At 37.9% G+C, this 14,642-nt stretch overlaps 1 protein-coding gene across 1 annotated transcript; it reads left to right on the top strand.

Moving 5' to 3' along the window:
- The first annotated feature begins 1,213 nt into the window (after positions 1–1,213).
- tmem41b (transmembrane protein 41B) lies at positions 1,214–14,022 on the top strand. Its single transcript, XM_042485768.2, has 7 exons — positions 1,214–1,429; positions 3,887–4,004; positions 4,771–4,899; positions 6,048–6,141; positions 7,986–8,090; positions 10,759–10,897; positions 10,987–14,022. The coding sequence occupies exons 1-7, from the start codon at positions 1,333–1,335 to the stop codon at positions 11,154–11,156; spliced, it is 852 nt and encodes a 283-aa protein (XP_042341702.1). The 5' UTR covers positions 1,214–1,332; the 3' UTR covers positions 11,157–14,022.
- The last annotated feature ends 620 nt before the right edge of the window (positions 14,023–14,642 follow it).

Raw genomic sequence — 14,642 nt, 5'->3', positions numbered from 1 at the left:
GTATGTATGTATGTTTGTATGCAGTAGGTATTCATTTCCCCGAAAATTGAGAAAATCAACATGCCCAATGGCTTACTTTGCAAGTTCTGTAACAGGGATTTTTTTTTATTTTGGACTCTGCTCTGCCTCTACTAGTTATCTCGGACAAATAAAAATGATTGTTTCATATAACAGTATGGAAGCTCTAAGCGGCCATACATTCATACATTTTTTTTCCCCCTTCATTTTCCTGAGACAAGGGGATCATTTTCTCCAGATCTTGAGATAATGAAACAGTGTTTCCCCAGATAACAACATTGTTAATTTGAGATCTCACAGTTTTGACAATTGAGTGAGAGGAGCAGACTGATATGCATCGTGAGGTCCCAGTAAGTAGGCTATAGCTCGACAGACAGCTGTTGTAACGTCAAAATTTGTGTTGTAACATTCACTCATACAGTCCAAATATACAAAATATATTTTAGAATAGAAAGCATAAAGGCACAAACCTTTATTATATAACACCTCTCATGAAAGAAATGCAATACAAAGTGCTTTACAATAATGGCATTATAAGCCCTGAGTACTTCACATGAAATAGACAGAATGAACATAAAACAGGCCAAACAAGGCAATTCAACATAAAAGCAATTTATAGAAGACATTTAGTGGTTGAAGACAAAAAATAATTGATTCAGTCTCAGAAAGTATTTCAGTTTGTGCACAGTTTATTTTGGCACCATTTAGGCCCCCGACATCAGCAGGAATCATATCCAGAAACTGTGAAATATGATTATTTATGGTGGACGGAGTGTCATTCATTTTGCCTCAGTCACTCAGGGAGGCTCAAGGGCAAATATTTGTAGCTCCAGAGAATCATCATGATTAAAAAGAACATTGGCATTTGGCGACGAGCAACTTAACAAGAAATGGCCCCAAAATTAGCAGGAAATTAGTACAGGCATGCACACGCACATACACGTAAAAACAAACAAACAAAATAAACAAGGAAAAATACCTGAAAAGTGCTAAATATATATATATATATAAGTAGGAAAATTATGTTTTTGGGACACGCCAACTTTCTGAGGTTTCAGAGGTTTAAATGGTAGCGAAAGGCCTCTGAATGCAGCACAAGAAAACTGATGTCGATCCAGGTATTACAGGGTTAATATTTGACCGCAGTGTAGCCACTGGGGGAGCTGTCGTGGATGCGGTGCTGTGACGTGAAGGTAAAAGGTCAGCCTGTAACGTGTCAGCAGGCTGTCACCACACCGGTGTCACTCCACCCGTCGGCTGTTGGTGTTACACACACATCGGTACCTCAGCTGACCTCAACTGGATCTCGGAAAAATGGCAAAAAAACGGAGAGAAAGCCGAGAGAGCGACGGTGTGTCCTCAGCTCAAGAGGAGGTGAAGGCTAACGCTAGTGACCCACTAGTACCGAAAGGTTGGTAGCGACTGTGTTAGCTAAATGTTAACGTGACAAAAACAGAGGAAACTAAATATTTCGAGGTAGTAACAAAGGTATTGGGCAACATAATGACACGACGGCGTCATATCTGCGGTGAGAGCGGAGCGGATTGCGGTACAGGAGCTAATGTTAGCCGTAAGCTGGTTGTTGTAACACAACCAGCTAGCGAGTAAAATTAGCCATGGTTAGCTTCGTAGCGCTGTGGCTAATGACGAACATAACGCTGTCATGTTTGTTAACACTCTCACCTGTTCAAAAAGACTTTACTACATTATATGCCGTAGAATATGTGAACAACATGCATCAGTTTATTAAGAAAAAAACATTGTCCTAGTGTAATGCATTGTAAAAAGTTCAAAAGTCAGCGTAATAAAATATAAATCTCAAAGTAACAGTGGCTCCATATAATAAACATGTAAAAACTAAATAATTGAATGGGATGACAGTTTAATCAAATGCATCATTTAAAAACATCTGTATGAAATGAAAATGGGTTGTGCCAAGTTTTTAGTGGAGCAATTTGATCGCAAAAAATGACAGCTATAGGGTCACAATGCTTGTAATTAAATAGCTAATATTCACATTTAACCCGGTTAATGAGTGTAAGTAGGATAATGAGTGTCCTTTAGCAAGAACGCTCTTAAGCCAGTTTCAGTATTAGATGCGTATTTATTTGAGATAGTCCTACTGTTGTTTTATTTGTACGAATTAAATTTCTATATTTAAAAAAAATCTATTTTTATCATTTGTATCGTTTTTTATATTTCTTTACTCAATTGGCAGGAGATAATTGATGAACAGGTCCTAAAATGTGCCTTGTTTTTTTTTTTTTGTACATTTTCTGTTTACTAAATTTTTGGCACTCAATTTCTAAGTTAAGACTGATATCAGGCGATAGCTTGAGCTGCAATGTACTTTATACTCGCTGCTGCCATGTATATTGATATTACCGGCATACTTTGTATTATCATTATAATTATTATCATTTATGCTTAGTGATATTTGTCACAGTTTTATCTTGTTGTTATTTGTGGTTTTTCTTTGTATTTATGTTGTCTTAATGGTCCAACTTAGCTGTCATTTAATATTTTATATCGTTTGCCTACAGCTGTCAACCTGAGAGTAACCAAACATGATTTCCTTGTACATCTACAATGACAAATAACTTAATGTCTTAAGTCCTAAATCCTAAACTTTGAAGTCCCAAACAAGTCTTTTAACCAATTTAATGACATTTTAACAGCAAAATAAAGAATATATTTATCAAAAATGCTGTATGTTTATAAAAAATTGTATTTGTTAAAACAAGTTTGTTGGAAGTTGTTGCATCTCCATCTGTGATTTTCAGTGCACACATTTTGCATACCACAATTTAGTTTTTGTTGACCAACACGTAGTTCTTTGGTATCTTACTGGCACTCATTAACAAAAGCTTTATTTATATAGCACCTTTTAAAACAGTCAAGTGCTTTACAATAAAAACAGAAGACATATAACACAGCAGAGAATAAAATGAAGTAAGAGCCAAACAAAAGGCACATAGTTAAAACAGGGTAAGATAAACTAAAATGTCATAAAACATGAGTATAGGCACAGAAAAACAATTCTAAAAATTTGAGTGTTCAAAAGTGAAGTAAAATACCTTTCCTTAAACCCTAAACCATGACTTCAAAACTGAAATCTTTATTTTGCCGAGCAGATTGCACAATTTTGAAATTATGCTTGTTTTTGTTAATAACATGAAACACTTATGTTAGTACATTTTGTATCCACAAAAATCACGATCACTTTATAAGCATGTTTTGACCTGTAATTGGTTTTGTCAGTTGTAGAACTACTTGTTTTCACAAAAAAATGTCCTTTTACTTTATTTGGGACCTGTGAGAGGAGTTTATTCTAATTGTCCATCTCATTTATATCAGTAAATGTAGACCATAGAATTACAATTGTCATGAAGTAGGGATTTATTGATTTTATGTGGGTTAAGTTAGATTGTTTTGGTTTTGTTAAGTGTACCAAAAACTGGCAAATGAGTATATGTTCAGACACTAAAGTCACTTTTGGTCTGACTCGACTGCTTTAGGTCCAACTCTAACCAAGAGTCCTTTTTCAATAAATAGATCCCCATGTCATATGCACTAGGAGGAATATGTATGTGTTGTTGACACCTGAAATTTAACCAACGTAAAAGATGTCCCTCGGCATAAATCCTTTCATGAAAGCATGATTAATCAGACCGGCTCAGAGACAGCAGGTGTGTGTCTCATGGGGGGAGACTTGGTTCCCTGTAGGGGCTTGAACAAGTGATGCAAAACTCATAAGCAAATTACACAAGGTTCCCTGGTTACTAGTTTCTGTTTTTTTAATAGTAACCTCTTAATTCATTTGGTAAATAACTTTCTCTCTCTCTCTCTCTCTCTCTCTCTTTTACAGAGGCTCAGTCTATTGAAGGGGGCTCAGCACGTATGTCTCTCCTGATTCTGGTCTCTATCTTCGCCTGCTCTGCCTCAGTCATGTACCTGGTCTACAGGAACTTCCCAGAGCTTCCTGAGTAAGTTGTTTTGTGGATTATTAAACTTGGTTAAATGTGAGTGGGGTTGATGTTTATCCCTGGAAATTAAGACTTATTCACTCTAGATCAGTTTTATTTTATTTATACAGCCCAGTATTAAAATACGTACAACATCCCTCTGTCCTTGGACCTTCAAGGCTGATAAGGACACCCCCTCCCACCCAAAAAAAAAACAACCTTTAACTGGGGAAATTGCATAATACTGTTAGTTCTTATTTACAATCTTAATAAATACAGTTGATTTTATTGGGGTTTTTTTTAAGTTTTGATGTCCTCCACTCTGAGGTTTGTGGTAGCGGGAGGGAACCACCAATATTTTAAATGTAAGCAATGTCTACAAGTACAAAAAGTAAATGATTTAAGGGAATCCTAAAGTTAACAGATCACCAAGGAAAGCGCCTAGCACTGCACAAGTGCTAGATCTGCATAATATTGTTGTTAGGAGCCTTGCAGCAGATGTTTTGACAAGTCTAAGTTAAGCTGGTGCAGACTGGCTGAGGCATGACACTGAGACATTAAAATGAAGGAGTGAATTTGTCTTTAGGTTGCATGAGGTGCCTGAGTTTGATAGTACTTCTATGACAAAAAAGGTAAAACTGAGCGTTTTGACATGATGCTCAAGTCGAAAGGTGGCTTTAGTATTTTGAGCAACAAGTTTTGGTATTTGCATTGTATGGTTAAAAAAAAAAAACAGGAAATATCTGTGTGAAACATGTATGACTGAAGATAATATTTTTTTTTCCAGTGATGAAATGGAGAAAATCAAGATCCCTAAAGACATGGATGATGCCAAAGCTTTGGGAACTGTGCTGTCCAAATACAAAGACACATACTACTCGCAAGTGTTGGTGGCCTACTTTGCAACATATGTTTTGTATCCTTGGAGAACACATTTACACCTTTTGGAAAAATAAATCTTAACTTTGCATACTGTTGAGAATGTTGTCAGCGAAGCCAAATTCAGGTCTTCAAAGACAGTGTGGGTTTCTGTGGTGGTTTGTAGCAATAACTCACCTAATATCTTGTCAGCTGGGGTCAGAAGTTTACCAAAATGACCTGAGAACGCCTTAAAACATTTTCAGGCCCAAAATAAATTATCTGCTTCAGGTTCTTGATCTTGGGATGCCACCATGACAAATTGTGGATACAGCATCTTTGAGTTGTCTCCCGGATGGAGTGTTTACCAAGCAGTCCTTACAAAGTATCACCATGTTTGGACTTACAAAACCCATCAAGCAGCATGTTCTCCATCTGAAAACATTCAGCCTCAGATAGAAATAATAGCAGTCATTCTTCAAGAGTGTGAAAGAGAATAGGCTGAAGCTCTGAATCTGCTGAAACAACTCAAAATGATAGCCAGTCTTACACTACCTGTTCAAGGCAGTAATATTGCGCTGTTATGCTTCCTCATTGTTCTATATAAAAAGTATGATCACAGAATGGGGAGGCAAAGTTGTCTGGTTTTTCAGTCAGCAGTGGAGGTAGAAACAGCACAGAATGGAGGTCTTAGGAAAAGGGACAGGCAGCAGGGACGGAGGCAGACGTGAGGCAGGCGTGACCCACCGCAGGAGATTTAAAAAGCAGCTAGCAGCAGTAAGTGGCTAACTGAATTTACTAAATCAAAGAACTGCGTCTATAAATGTCCACAAATTGGGAAAAACAAAAAGGTACAGGAGCTCCTTACCCTTCGAGCAGAGGACAGGATAAGCTGCTGTATAGCAGAAAAGGTAAATGACTATTACCGTGTTATGCCTTTGTTACTGTTTAGAAAGGGCTGCCAGTGTTTACGTTATAGGTCACACGAGAGGCCGAAGCTTTCTTGTTTAATGTTTTTTTTAATTTATACAGAAAGACCTGCAGGATGAAGTGCTTACAAGAGGAATATGCTTTGGATGTATCTATCATTAATATTGATCATTTATGTGATTGAATGTGTGTATGCCTGAGTGATATCTGTGTTATTGTTATTATTTATTTATTTGTCGTTTTAAACAAAATTGTTTACCTTGACACTTCTATCAGCCTCCAGACATTTGCAATCCCTGGATCTATCTTCCTCAGCATCCTGTCTGGATATCTTTATCCTTTCCCCCTGGCTCTTTTCTTAGTCTGCTTGGTGAGTAAGGAAGGATGGTATGAAACTTGTGATTGAAAACAAATGTGTTGTTTGTGTGTTGATGAGCAACTGTGCACTGAAATGTTTTCCATGAGACACACTTCGCTATGCAAGGATTTAGACGCATATGCTTGCTTTTGCAAGAGCGGATTGTTCCTCTTAAAAATTTTTTTTTTTTTTTTTTTTTTTTTTTAAATATTAATTTCTATGATGTCACAATGAACATTTAAATCTGACATGCACTGGAGCAAACAATGTAAAGAACCTTAAACAATGAGCATTGGGTGTGCTTATATTTGTAATGACTTTCTCAAGGGACTTTATCATCTGTACAGCAGACACCGTCTATCCTTAGACACTTAATTCAGACAAAGAAAATCTCTCCCTAAAAAAGGAAGAAACCTTAAGAGGAGTAACCGATACATGCAATAGATGTGTGTACAATATGTCATGTGCCAGCATTGCAGCACAGTCAGTTGCAGCCACTGTTGGTTTGTGTCTTCTCTTCTGTAACATTTTGTTCCTGTTTGTTTCAGTATTGGTTAAAAACTTGCTGAGTGCTTAAGAAATAACTGCTCCTTGATGCCGAGTGACGCTAAAATGTGATGTTTTTGCTGCGACATCTAGGATGAAAAGCAGTTCATGTTTGTTAACACCCGAGCCCCCAGCTCCACACCACTGCTGCTAAAAGTTAAAAGGACCAGTCATGAACATAATGGAAGACAAAAGACGATGGTTGGGTGTTTTCTTTTGGTGTATTTGGAGCATATATTGCATAAAATAATGGATGTAACCACTGCGACAGCACCGCTGGTTTGTGGTATAGACTTTACCCCCGCAGTGCCAAAATATCTCTGATATGGCTGCTGCCATCTTGCGCTGCTGATGTCAGTCGGAGCTGTGCAGTAGTGATCTCCGGTGAAGGAGTTCATGCCAAAACACTCGTCTGACTAATAGCTAACAGCCCCATTAAACGAGAGTGCGCGTATTGGCTGACACAGCTGTCAATCATGGTGGTAAATCCCCTTTTTATGGAACTGAATCATGAGAGCTACTTTCTGTGACAAAAACCATCTTTGGAAAAAATGTATTTGGCGAGTACTTTATGGCTTTATGACCTATATTTCAGCCAGACACCAGGGGGCGATCAAGATGTTTAAGCTTCGCTTTACAGGACTTTTGTTGTCCGTCTTTGTATATAGTCTATGGTTTGTGGACTGTTGTTTTGAAGTCTCAAATGCAGCATTTCGGACATCGGCATCTTGGATTTTTTGAGCCATAAGTGACCATTTTTGGGTGGGATGGTAGCACAATGTAGGAGCCAGGAGTGGAGCTGACTCATACTTGGAAGTAATGCCTGGCTGACAGCCCGTCAATCAAGTGGACCCACCCTAAAATATGCATAACTTTGGGCCTTAATAAATTGTATATTGGTAATTTATACAAAAAATTCACCCCCAAGCTTTAAATGCATTTCTGCTGTAGGCATTTTAGCATTGGGATCTTTTGGGATTGACTAATTTCCGGAACCAACCCATAATAACTGTCATAGTGTTAGATGAATGTAGTTGGGTAAAGTTCAATTTATTTGCTGAATTGGTTAGGCCAAGTGTTTTGTATGCTTTAAACTGTGAAGATGTAGGCAAAATGTGTTCTTCTATTTGAAGTTTAATTTTGCCTTTGCAATAACAAAGTATCTATTGACTGTCGTGTGTTGACTGTCGATATATATATATATGTATATATGTGTGTGTGTGTGTGTGTGTGTGTGTGTGTGTGTGTGTGTGTGTGTGTGTGTGTGTGTGTAAGTCATTGTTTTTTTTGTGTGTTTTATCTTTTTGCAGTGCTCTGGCCTTGGTGCTTCCTTCTGCTATATGCTGTCATATCTGGTGGGCAGGCCCATGGTCTACAAATATCTAACAGAGAGAGCACAGAAATGGTCCCAGCAGGTAAAACTCTTAAATAAAAATGTACTGTGATTTGAAGGTATATTTAGCACTGTTTGTGGTTGAGATGTTGCTCTTAATTCAGCTTTAATGGGAAACTTCTGTATTTTTCAAGCTGTACCCTATTTGACCATGTTTTTATGTCTTTAGATATGCACTACCCCAAAAAAACCAAATAGCCCATAAATTAAGAAAAAGTCATCCAACATTATTTAATATACATCAACATTCATTATTTTTTGTTGTTCCTCCAGCACTACTTAAACTGGGACAGTTTGACCACATGTGAAGGGGTTAAAGATTCACTAACAAGATGTCAAAAAAGTGAAGTGCCTGGGATAGTTTCAGAATTTGCGAAGATAAGCCCCAAAAGACAATTGTGGAAATGTTGGTGAGAGTTAGAGGGAGGACTTCTGAGAAGAGTTTTGGGTTGGAGTCACAGACTATATATAAATACATACAGTCTGTGGTTGGAGTGTAGAAGGCTTAACTTTTTTAGTGTTATCTAAAAGATTTTCAATGTCATGGCTGAATATTTAGCTGTTATTGACAATGTGGAAAAGTCCAAGATTTTAGAAAGAGACTTCTTTTGAACGTCACTTGGTTATACCCACTAAAAACAGCAGGATCAGCGAAAGGTGAAATGTTTCATTTCTCTGATTTCTTTTGTAATGTACAATATTTCTAAGAACAATCTTAGCATGTCGGTGGCAAAAACAAGCACTTTCAGTGAATTTATATTGATGGTGCACAGTACAGCTTGACCTGCCACTGCAGCTCTCTCAATACCAGATCAGTCATTTATGCACAAATACATGGGAAAATAGGATCCAGGTTCAAAAGTATTGCAGTTTTCCTTTAAGGGAACTTTGTGGGGTCAAGTTGGTTTTACCAAAAATTACGGCTGCAGCAACTGATTATTTTTGTCTTGATTCATTTAATGTTTATTTTTCAAATATAATCTAAAAAATTTAATTTAGGATGATTATTTATAATTAATTTACCTATTTTTGATTAATTTCTCCAAAACTAAATGTCATGATAATATTTAAGTATTTTTATTTAATCACTTCTTCTACAGAAATAATAATAGTGGCACCCTTTGAATTTAGTCTAATTTCCATGTCACTGCTGTGTTAGGCTATTAATGATGATAGTAATAATAACAATACACTCAAACGTACATTAATTTAATGACTGTGTCTGAAGTGTTTGACTTTAAACTCAAAATGGTTAGTTGGTTAGTCTAAGTGGTTTTCTCACTCAAAAACGCAGATGAAGTAACCAGAAAATCTAAAATTATCTAATAATAATGTTAGCTGATACTTGGTGTAACATTACAGGCAGTGCAGAAGGTTTAGGTGACAGCAGAAACACGTTGGACAAGTCGATCATCCCAATATATTGTGCCTGGGTGGGGACAAAAAGTAAACAGGATGTTGCTATCTTGCTGCTGTCTTTCCCTAGCAGCAGTAAATGGTAAATGGACTGTACTTGAATAGCACCTATCTAGTCTTTTGACCACTTAAAACACAATCACACTACATGTCTCACACACACACACACACACACACACACACACACACACACACACACACACACACACACACACACACACACACACACACACGGGTGGCTGAGGCTACCGTACACGCTACCACCTGTTACTCAGTAACCGTTCATGCGCACTCACACTTTGTTGACGCAGCATCAGGAGCAATTTGGGGTTCACTATCTTGCCCAAGGATACTTTGACATATTAACTGGAGGGTTGAACTGCTGGGGGTCAAAACACTGACCTTTCGATTAGAAGACGACACACACTACCTCTGAGTCACAGCCGCCCCAGTACTCCTGTGAAAGGACATTTAAGCAGCAGCCATGTGCTGCAGCTGTAGACTGTAAAGATGGACAACATGACAGTTCCCACTAAGTGAAGCTTAAACATCTTGATCGCCCTCTGGTGTCTGGCTGCAGTATAGGTTCTACAGCCTATGCCTCCATGTTAGTGAATGGGACATAGGCCAACCTAAAAACTCAAAGTACACACTAAATAAATTTTTCCCAAAGATTGCCTCTGTCACTGAAGGTAGTTCCCATCACCCTGATGTTTTTTCAAGTGTTTATTTTTATAGGTTCAGTTTTAATGAGAACAATTCTACATGATAGCTTGATAGCTGTGACAGCCCAATCAGTGCGCTCCCATTCAATGGAGCTGCTTGTGATTAGTCGGGCGGGTGTTTTTGCAGAACTCCCCAACTGCGGATATCGCTGCTGCACAGACTCCGGCTCTCAATGACATCACCCTCACAAGATGTCAAAATCTGTATCTTGAATATTTCAACCTCACTTCAGCACAGCAGGGGTAAGCAGGGTCATGTTGTCCATCTTTGTATCCAGTCTATGGCTGCAGCTTATTCTCCAAGAATCCATGCTTGCTTTGAATGGTTGCAGTCAAACAATGCCGATTAAATCGACAAATCTCCCCAGCCCTACCAAAAATACATACTGGTATTGTAAAAAATATTCTGTCACAGTTACTTAAATTGCTTTAACATAAAATGTACTAATTTTGTGAATATAAACTAATAATCTTCACAGATTTAGATTTACTGGTCATTCAGGGCATATGACTTATGAAACACTCTGCTCATGACTTTTTTTCTGGTAGGTTGACAAACACAGAGATCATTTAATCAATTACATCATCTTCCTGAGGATAACCCCCTTTCTTCCCAACTGGTTCATCAACATCACCTCGCCTGTCATCAATGTGCCTTTGGGGGTTTTCTTCATCGGTACCTTTCTTGGTAAGGCTGTCTATTCCTTCTGACTGTCTGTATGTTATTTTGGTGTAATTTGCTGTGAGTGGCTCACCTGTATTCAACCTAATTCACAGGAGTGGCACCGCCGTCCTTTGTAGCGATCAATGCTGGTACGACACTGTACAAACTGACCACAGCTGGCGAGGCCGTGTCCTGGAACTCTCTGGCTGTGCTCGGTGTGCTCGCCGTGCTCTCGATCTTGCCCGTCTGCTTCCAGAAAAAGCTGCAGAAGAAACTAGAGTAGAACTTTGAACACCTCAGCACCTCATCTGCTGGCTGATCCCAGCATCCCCTTCCCCTCGGCTCAGGAACGTGCAGCTGTCACTCAAGCTGCTCTGCCTCAGTCTCATACACAGCTGCTGGAGGGAGAATCTCTGACCAGCGGCACAACAAGCACTCACTGACCACAAAATGCATGCAGTGGGTTGTTCCTGATGTTAAGTGTAAACTGGCCACTGGTTGCACAAGTTTTTTTGGTTTCTGTGAATTATGTTGTTGATTGTGGCACATTTTGTAAATAAGATAAATTGAGGTTTGTTTTTTTTTTAATTTAAGTCACTGCTTATTATTTTATGATTAAAGGTCCAGTGTGTAGGATTTAGGGGGCTATATTGGCAGAAATGGAATATAACATAATAGGTATGTTTTCTTAAGTGTATAATTACTTGAAAATAAGAAAGTGTGGTTTGGTTACCTTAGAATGTGCTGCTTAAATCGACATGGAGAACAGTTCCTCATCTATAGAAATCGCCATGTTGCACAGCTATGTTCCTACAATAGCCAGCCACCATAGAAAGCAGCCCCTCTGCTACGAGCAGTGTCGGAAATAGACTGATTTTTAAACGTGAAATTGCTTTATTCTGTGTTTTTACTGGTTTAATTCAGTTTGTTTTGAAAAGGAGAACTCTGTAGTTTGGCTCACAGTAAAAACCTTCTGAACGTCTGGGGCAGAAATGAGATGAGCACACATGAAGTTAGTCAGAGAACACATTTGTAGGTGCCGACCCAATGGGCTGTCTCTGATGCGCTAAACAGGGTTCGAGCAACACTGATTTGTAACATGAAACTGTTTTATTCAGTATTTTAACTGTTTTAAAATCACCTGGTCCGTTTGTTTTGGAGACGGAGAGTCCTCTATGAATAATTCAACTCCCTCCTTACTGGTAGTTGCCACTATAGAGCCCCCTAAATCTTACACACTGGACCTTTTTAAAGGTGCTACTTGTAGGATGTTGGAGTAAAACTCACCATTCTTGGGAAAAGTGTTTCTCTTTTCTTGCTAGAAACAGAGTAATCAGTACAATTTTATTTAAATTACTGGAACAACTTTTACTATTACATTTGCTTTGGCAGTAGCATGTCAGTTTCTACATCCTGTGTAGCACCTTTAACTTCCACTCCCTTTTTGAAATTTATTTTAACATGCTTGTGTCTAATGTCGACCTAATGAAGTGAACCACCACAGCAATAACTGTCACACTACTGTTTAAAGTGGATTTTAGTTTTACATAACCCAGTTTGGATACCTGGTGCTTGCCTTGGCAAAATGTGTGCAGTGTGAAGGAAGAAAGAAACTGTGTAGAAAAAAATGTGATGACTGATCTTAGTAAGTGCTGCTTTTGTTGACATGTGAGTGAGTTCCCTTGTTATTCCCTGAAAGGTGCCTAGTCCCACTGCCGCACACATTTTCACCCATTTCTGTTTATATTTGAAGCCACTGTAACTCGTCAAGAAAAGAGAAAGTAGTTGAAATATTTCCTTAAAACATGTACCAATTGCAGGATTCTGAACTCCAAGCATTTCCCAATTCAAATTTGTAATCAAAAAGTGAGCTTAGATAATGTCAATACAACTGATTTATGTGTAGTAAGTAGTATGCAACCCAGGGAAGTTTGTGAAAAGCCAGATTGAATCATATTGGTGTGATCATTTTAAAATATGAGTTGGGTTCTCAAGTTTTGCATTTTGGGATGACAGTGTGTCTCCACCTCATTATAGTGTTTGCCATGCCAGTTTAGAAAGGGAGATGTCCATGCCACAGATGATACACCTGTCCTGAAAAAGACTGCCAACAGACTGAGGTATCCATGCCTTACCTTGCTTTTTACTGCTCCCATTCTTCACCAGGAGAAATGTATTATGATGCCTGATCTATGTTTTGAGTGTTCTTAAAATAGATTTTTTCTGATTTTTTTTTTTTGTGTCCTTTACTATAAAACTTTACTGATTTTTTTCTTTAGAAGTTTTTTATTTAATTTTTTTTTTGCCTATATACCAAGCTAATTTATTTCTGCTGCTAAAACACTCTGGACAGTTAATAGAGACACTGATGCAGTGAATGTACATGCAGGTAACTTATTAAACTCGATTTTCTTCAATGTCTTAACTATCACAGTCATAGAGGCAGTTGGTTCGGTGCGTTTTGAGATTTCTGGTCTTATTATTCAGCAGATTTATAGGAAACTGTTTTAATCTTATGACCCTCTTAAACACAGAATTGAAATGATCACATGTGCATCAATTTGTTTGAAATTTAAATTGTTCTACTGTGTGAGGATACCTGTGTCTTAAATCATGTCTGCTTTCATACATTTTGCAGCACGACTCTCCTTCCTCCAGAGACTGTTTGGTTATATTTATGGTTCTCATTGGCATATGAGAGAGCTGCATTTGATCAACTGAGGTACATTGTTGTCTTAGAAAATGCATCTTCATTTAGATGCTTAAATCAAGTGATAAATTACTCCCTAAAATCTTATTGTCTGTCCTAATATTTAAACAGAGCCTTGATTAACTTCCTGGACATTTTTCATAATGCTGCAATTGTAAGACATGGTGGATAATCCCACCCTGATTGCTACAATAGTTAAGGCTATTTTAAACTTCATGCCACGCATATACTCAAATTAGATATACTATTGCTGTTTTTTGTCCTAGATGTAGTGAGATAATGTGTGTAACCCTCTGTTTACATTTCAAAAAAACAGTATTATTTTGTACAGAGCACTGATGTATTGCAGTATGAGGTGTTTACAGATTGCTCGTTTCTGTCCCATCTAATCAGTTAATTTTTTTATATTTATTGAATCATTAAAATTATCTTTACAGAATGTGATTGCGTTTTCAGAGTTATCTGTAAAGAACATGCATGACCTCACTGCAGCAGCAAACTATAAAAAAACCTTTATAGACTTTTGTGAAGGCCAAACTACAAAAATGATTTGTACATGAGGAACACACAATGCTTGGGATTCTTTCAAACTTGGAGTTTCCCAGCAATTATGTGTTAGGCTTTGTGAATAGATTGTGCTCTTCTTGCTTTGTAGGACCACAGAAAAAGCAGCAAACAAAATATCAACAGAAAAAACACGCAGCTGTTGTTCAGCTGTAAAACGTTTAGAGAAACAGATCTTAAGGTGGTTTTCAGCAAAAAACGGTGTGACTGTTTGTTCAGCACAGCAGGTAGTGTTGTTAATCCACTCTGCAGCCGATTAAAGTCAGCAAAGGACCAGAAACCTTTGCCTTTAATCTTATGTAACTCCAATATTTATTCCTTTTTTAAAAGCCTTTTTAGGTCTTTACTAACTGAGGAAAAAACATGCCCCTCTATCTCAACCTGTAGTAACTGTATGCCACTTAGTGCTGGGTATTTAGAAAAGGTGTATATCTCTTTGAAGGTCTCAATAACTGTTATCAGACAACCTACCACAGATACAGCAAATTTATTTTA

Source organism: Plectropomus leopardus, chromosome 1 (genome assembly GCF_026936395.1).
Source record: "Plectropomus leopardus strain MGB_pleo_1.0 chromosome 1, ASM2693639v1, whole genome shotgun sequence".
NCBI lineage: Eukaryota > Metazoa > Chordata > Actinopteri > Perciformes > Serranidae > Plectropomus > Plectropomus leopardus.
This window is presented reverse-complemented; position numbering and strand designations above follow the sequence as displayed.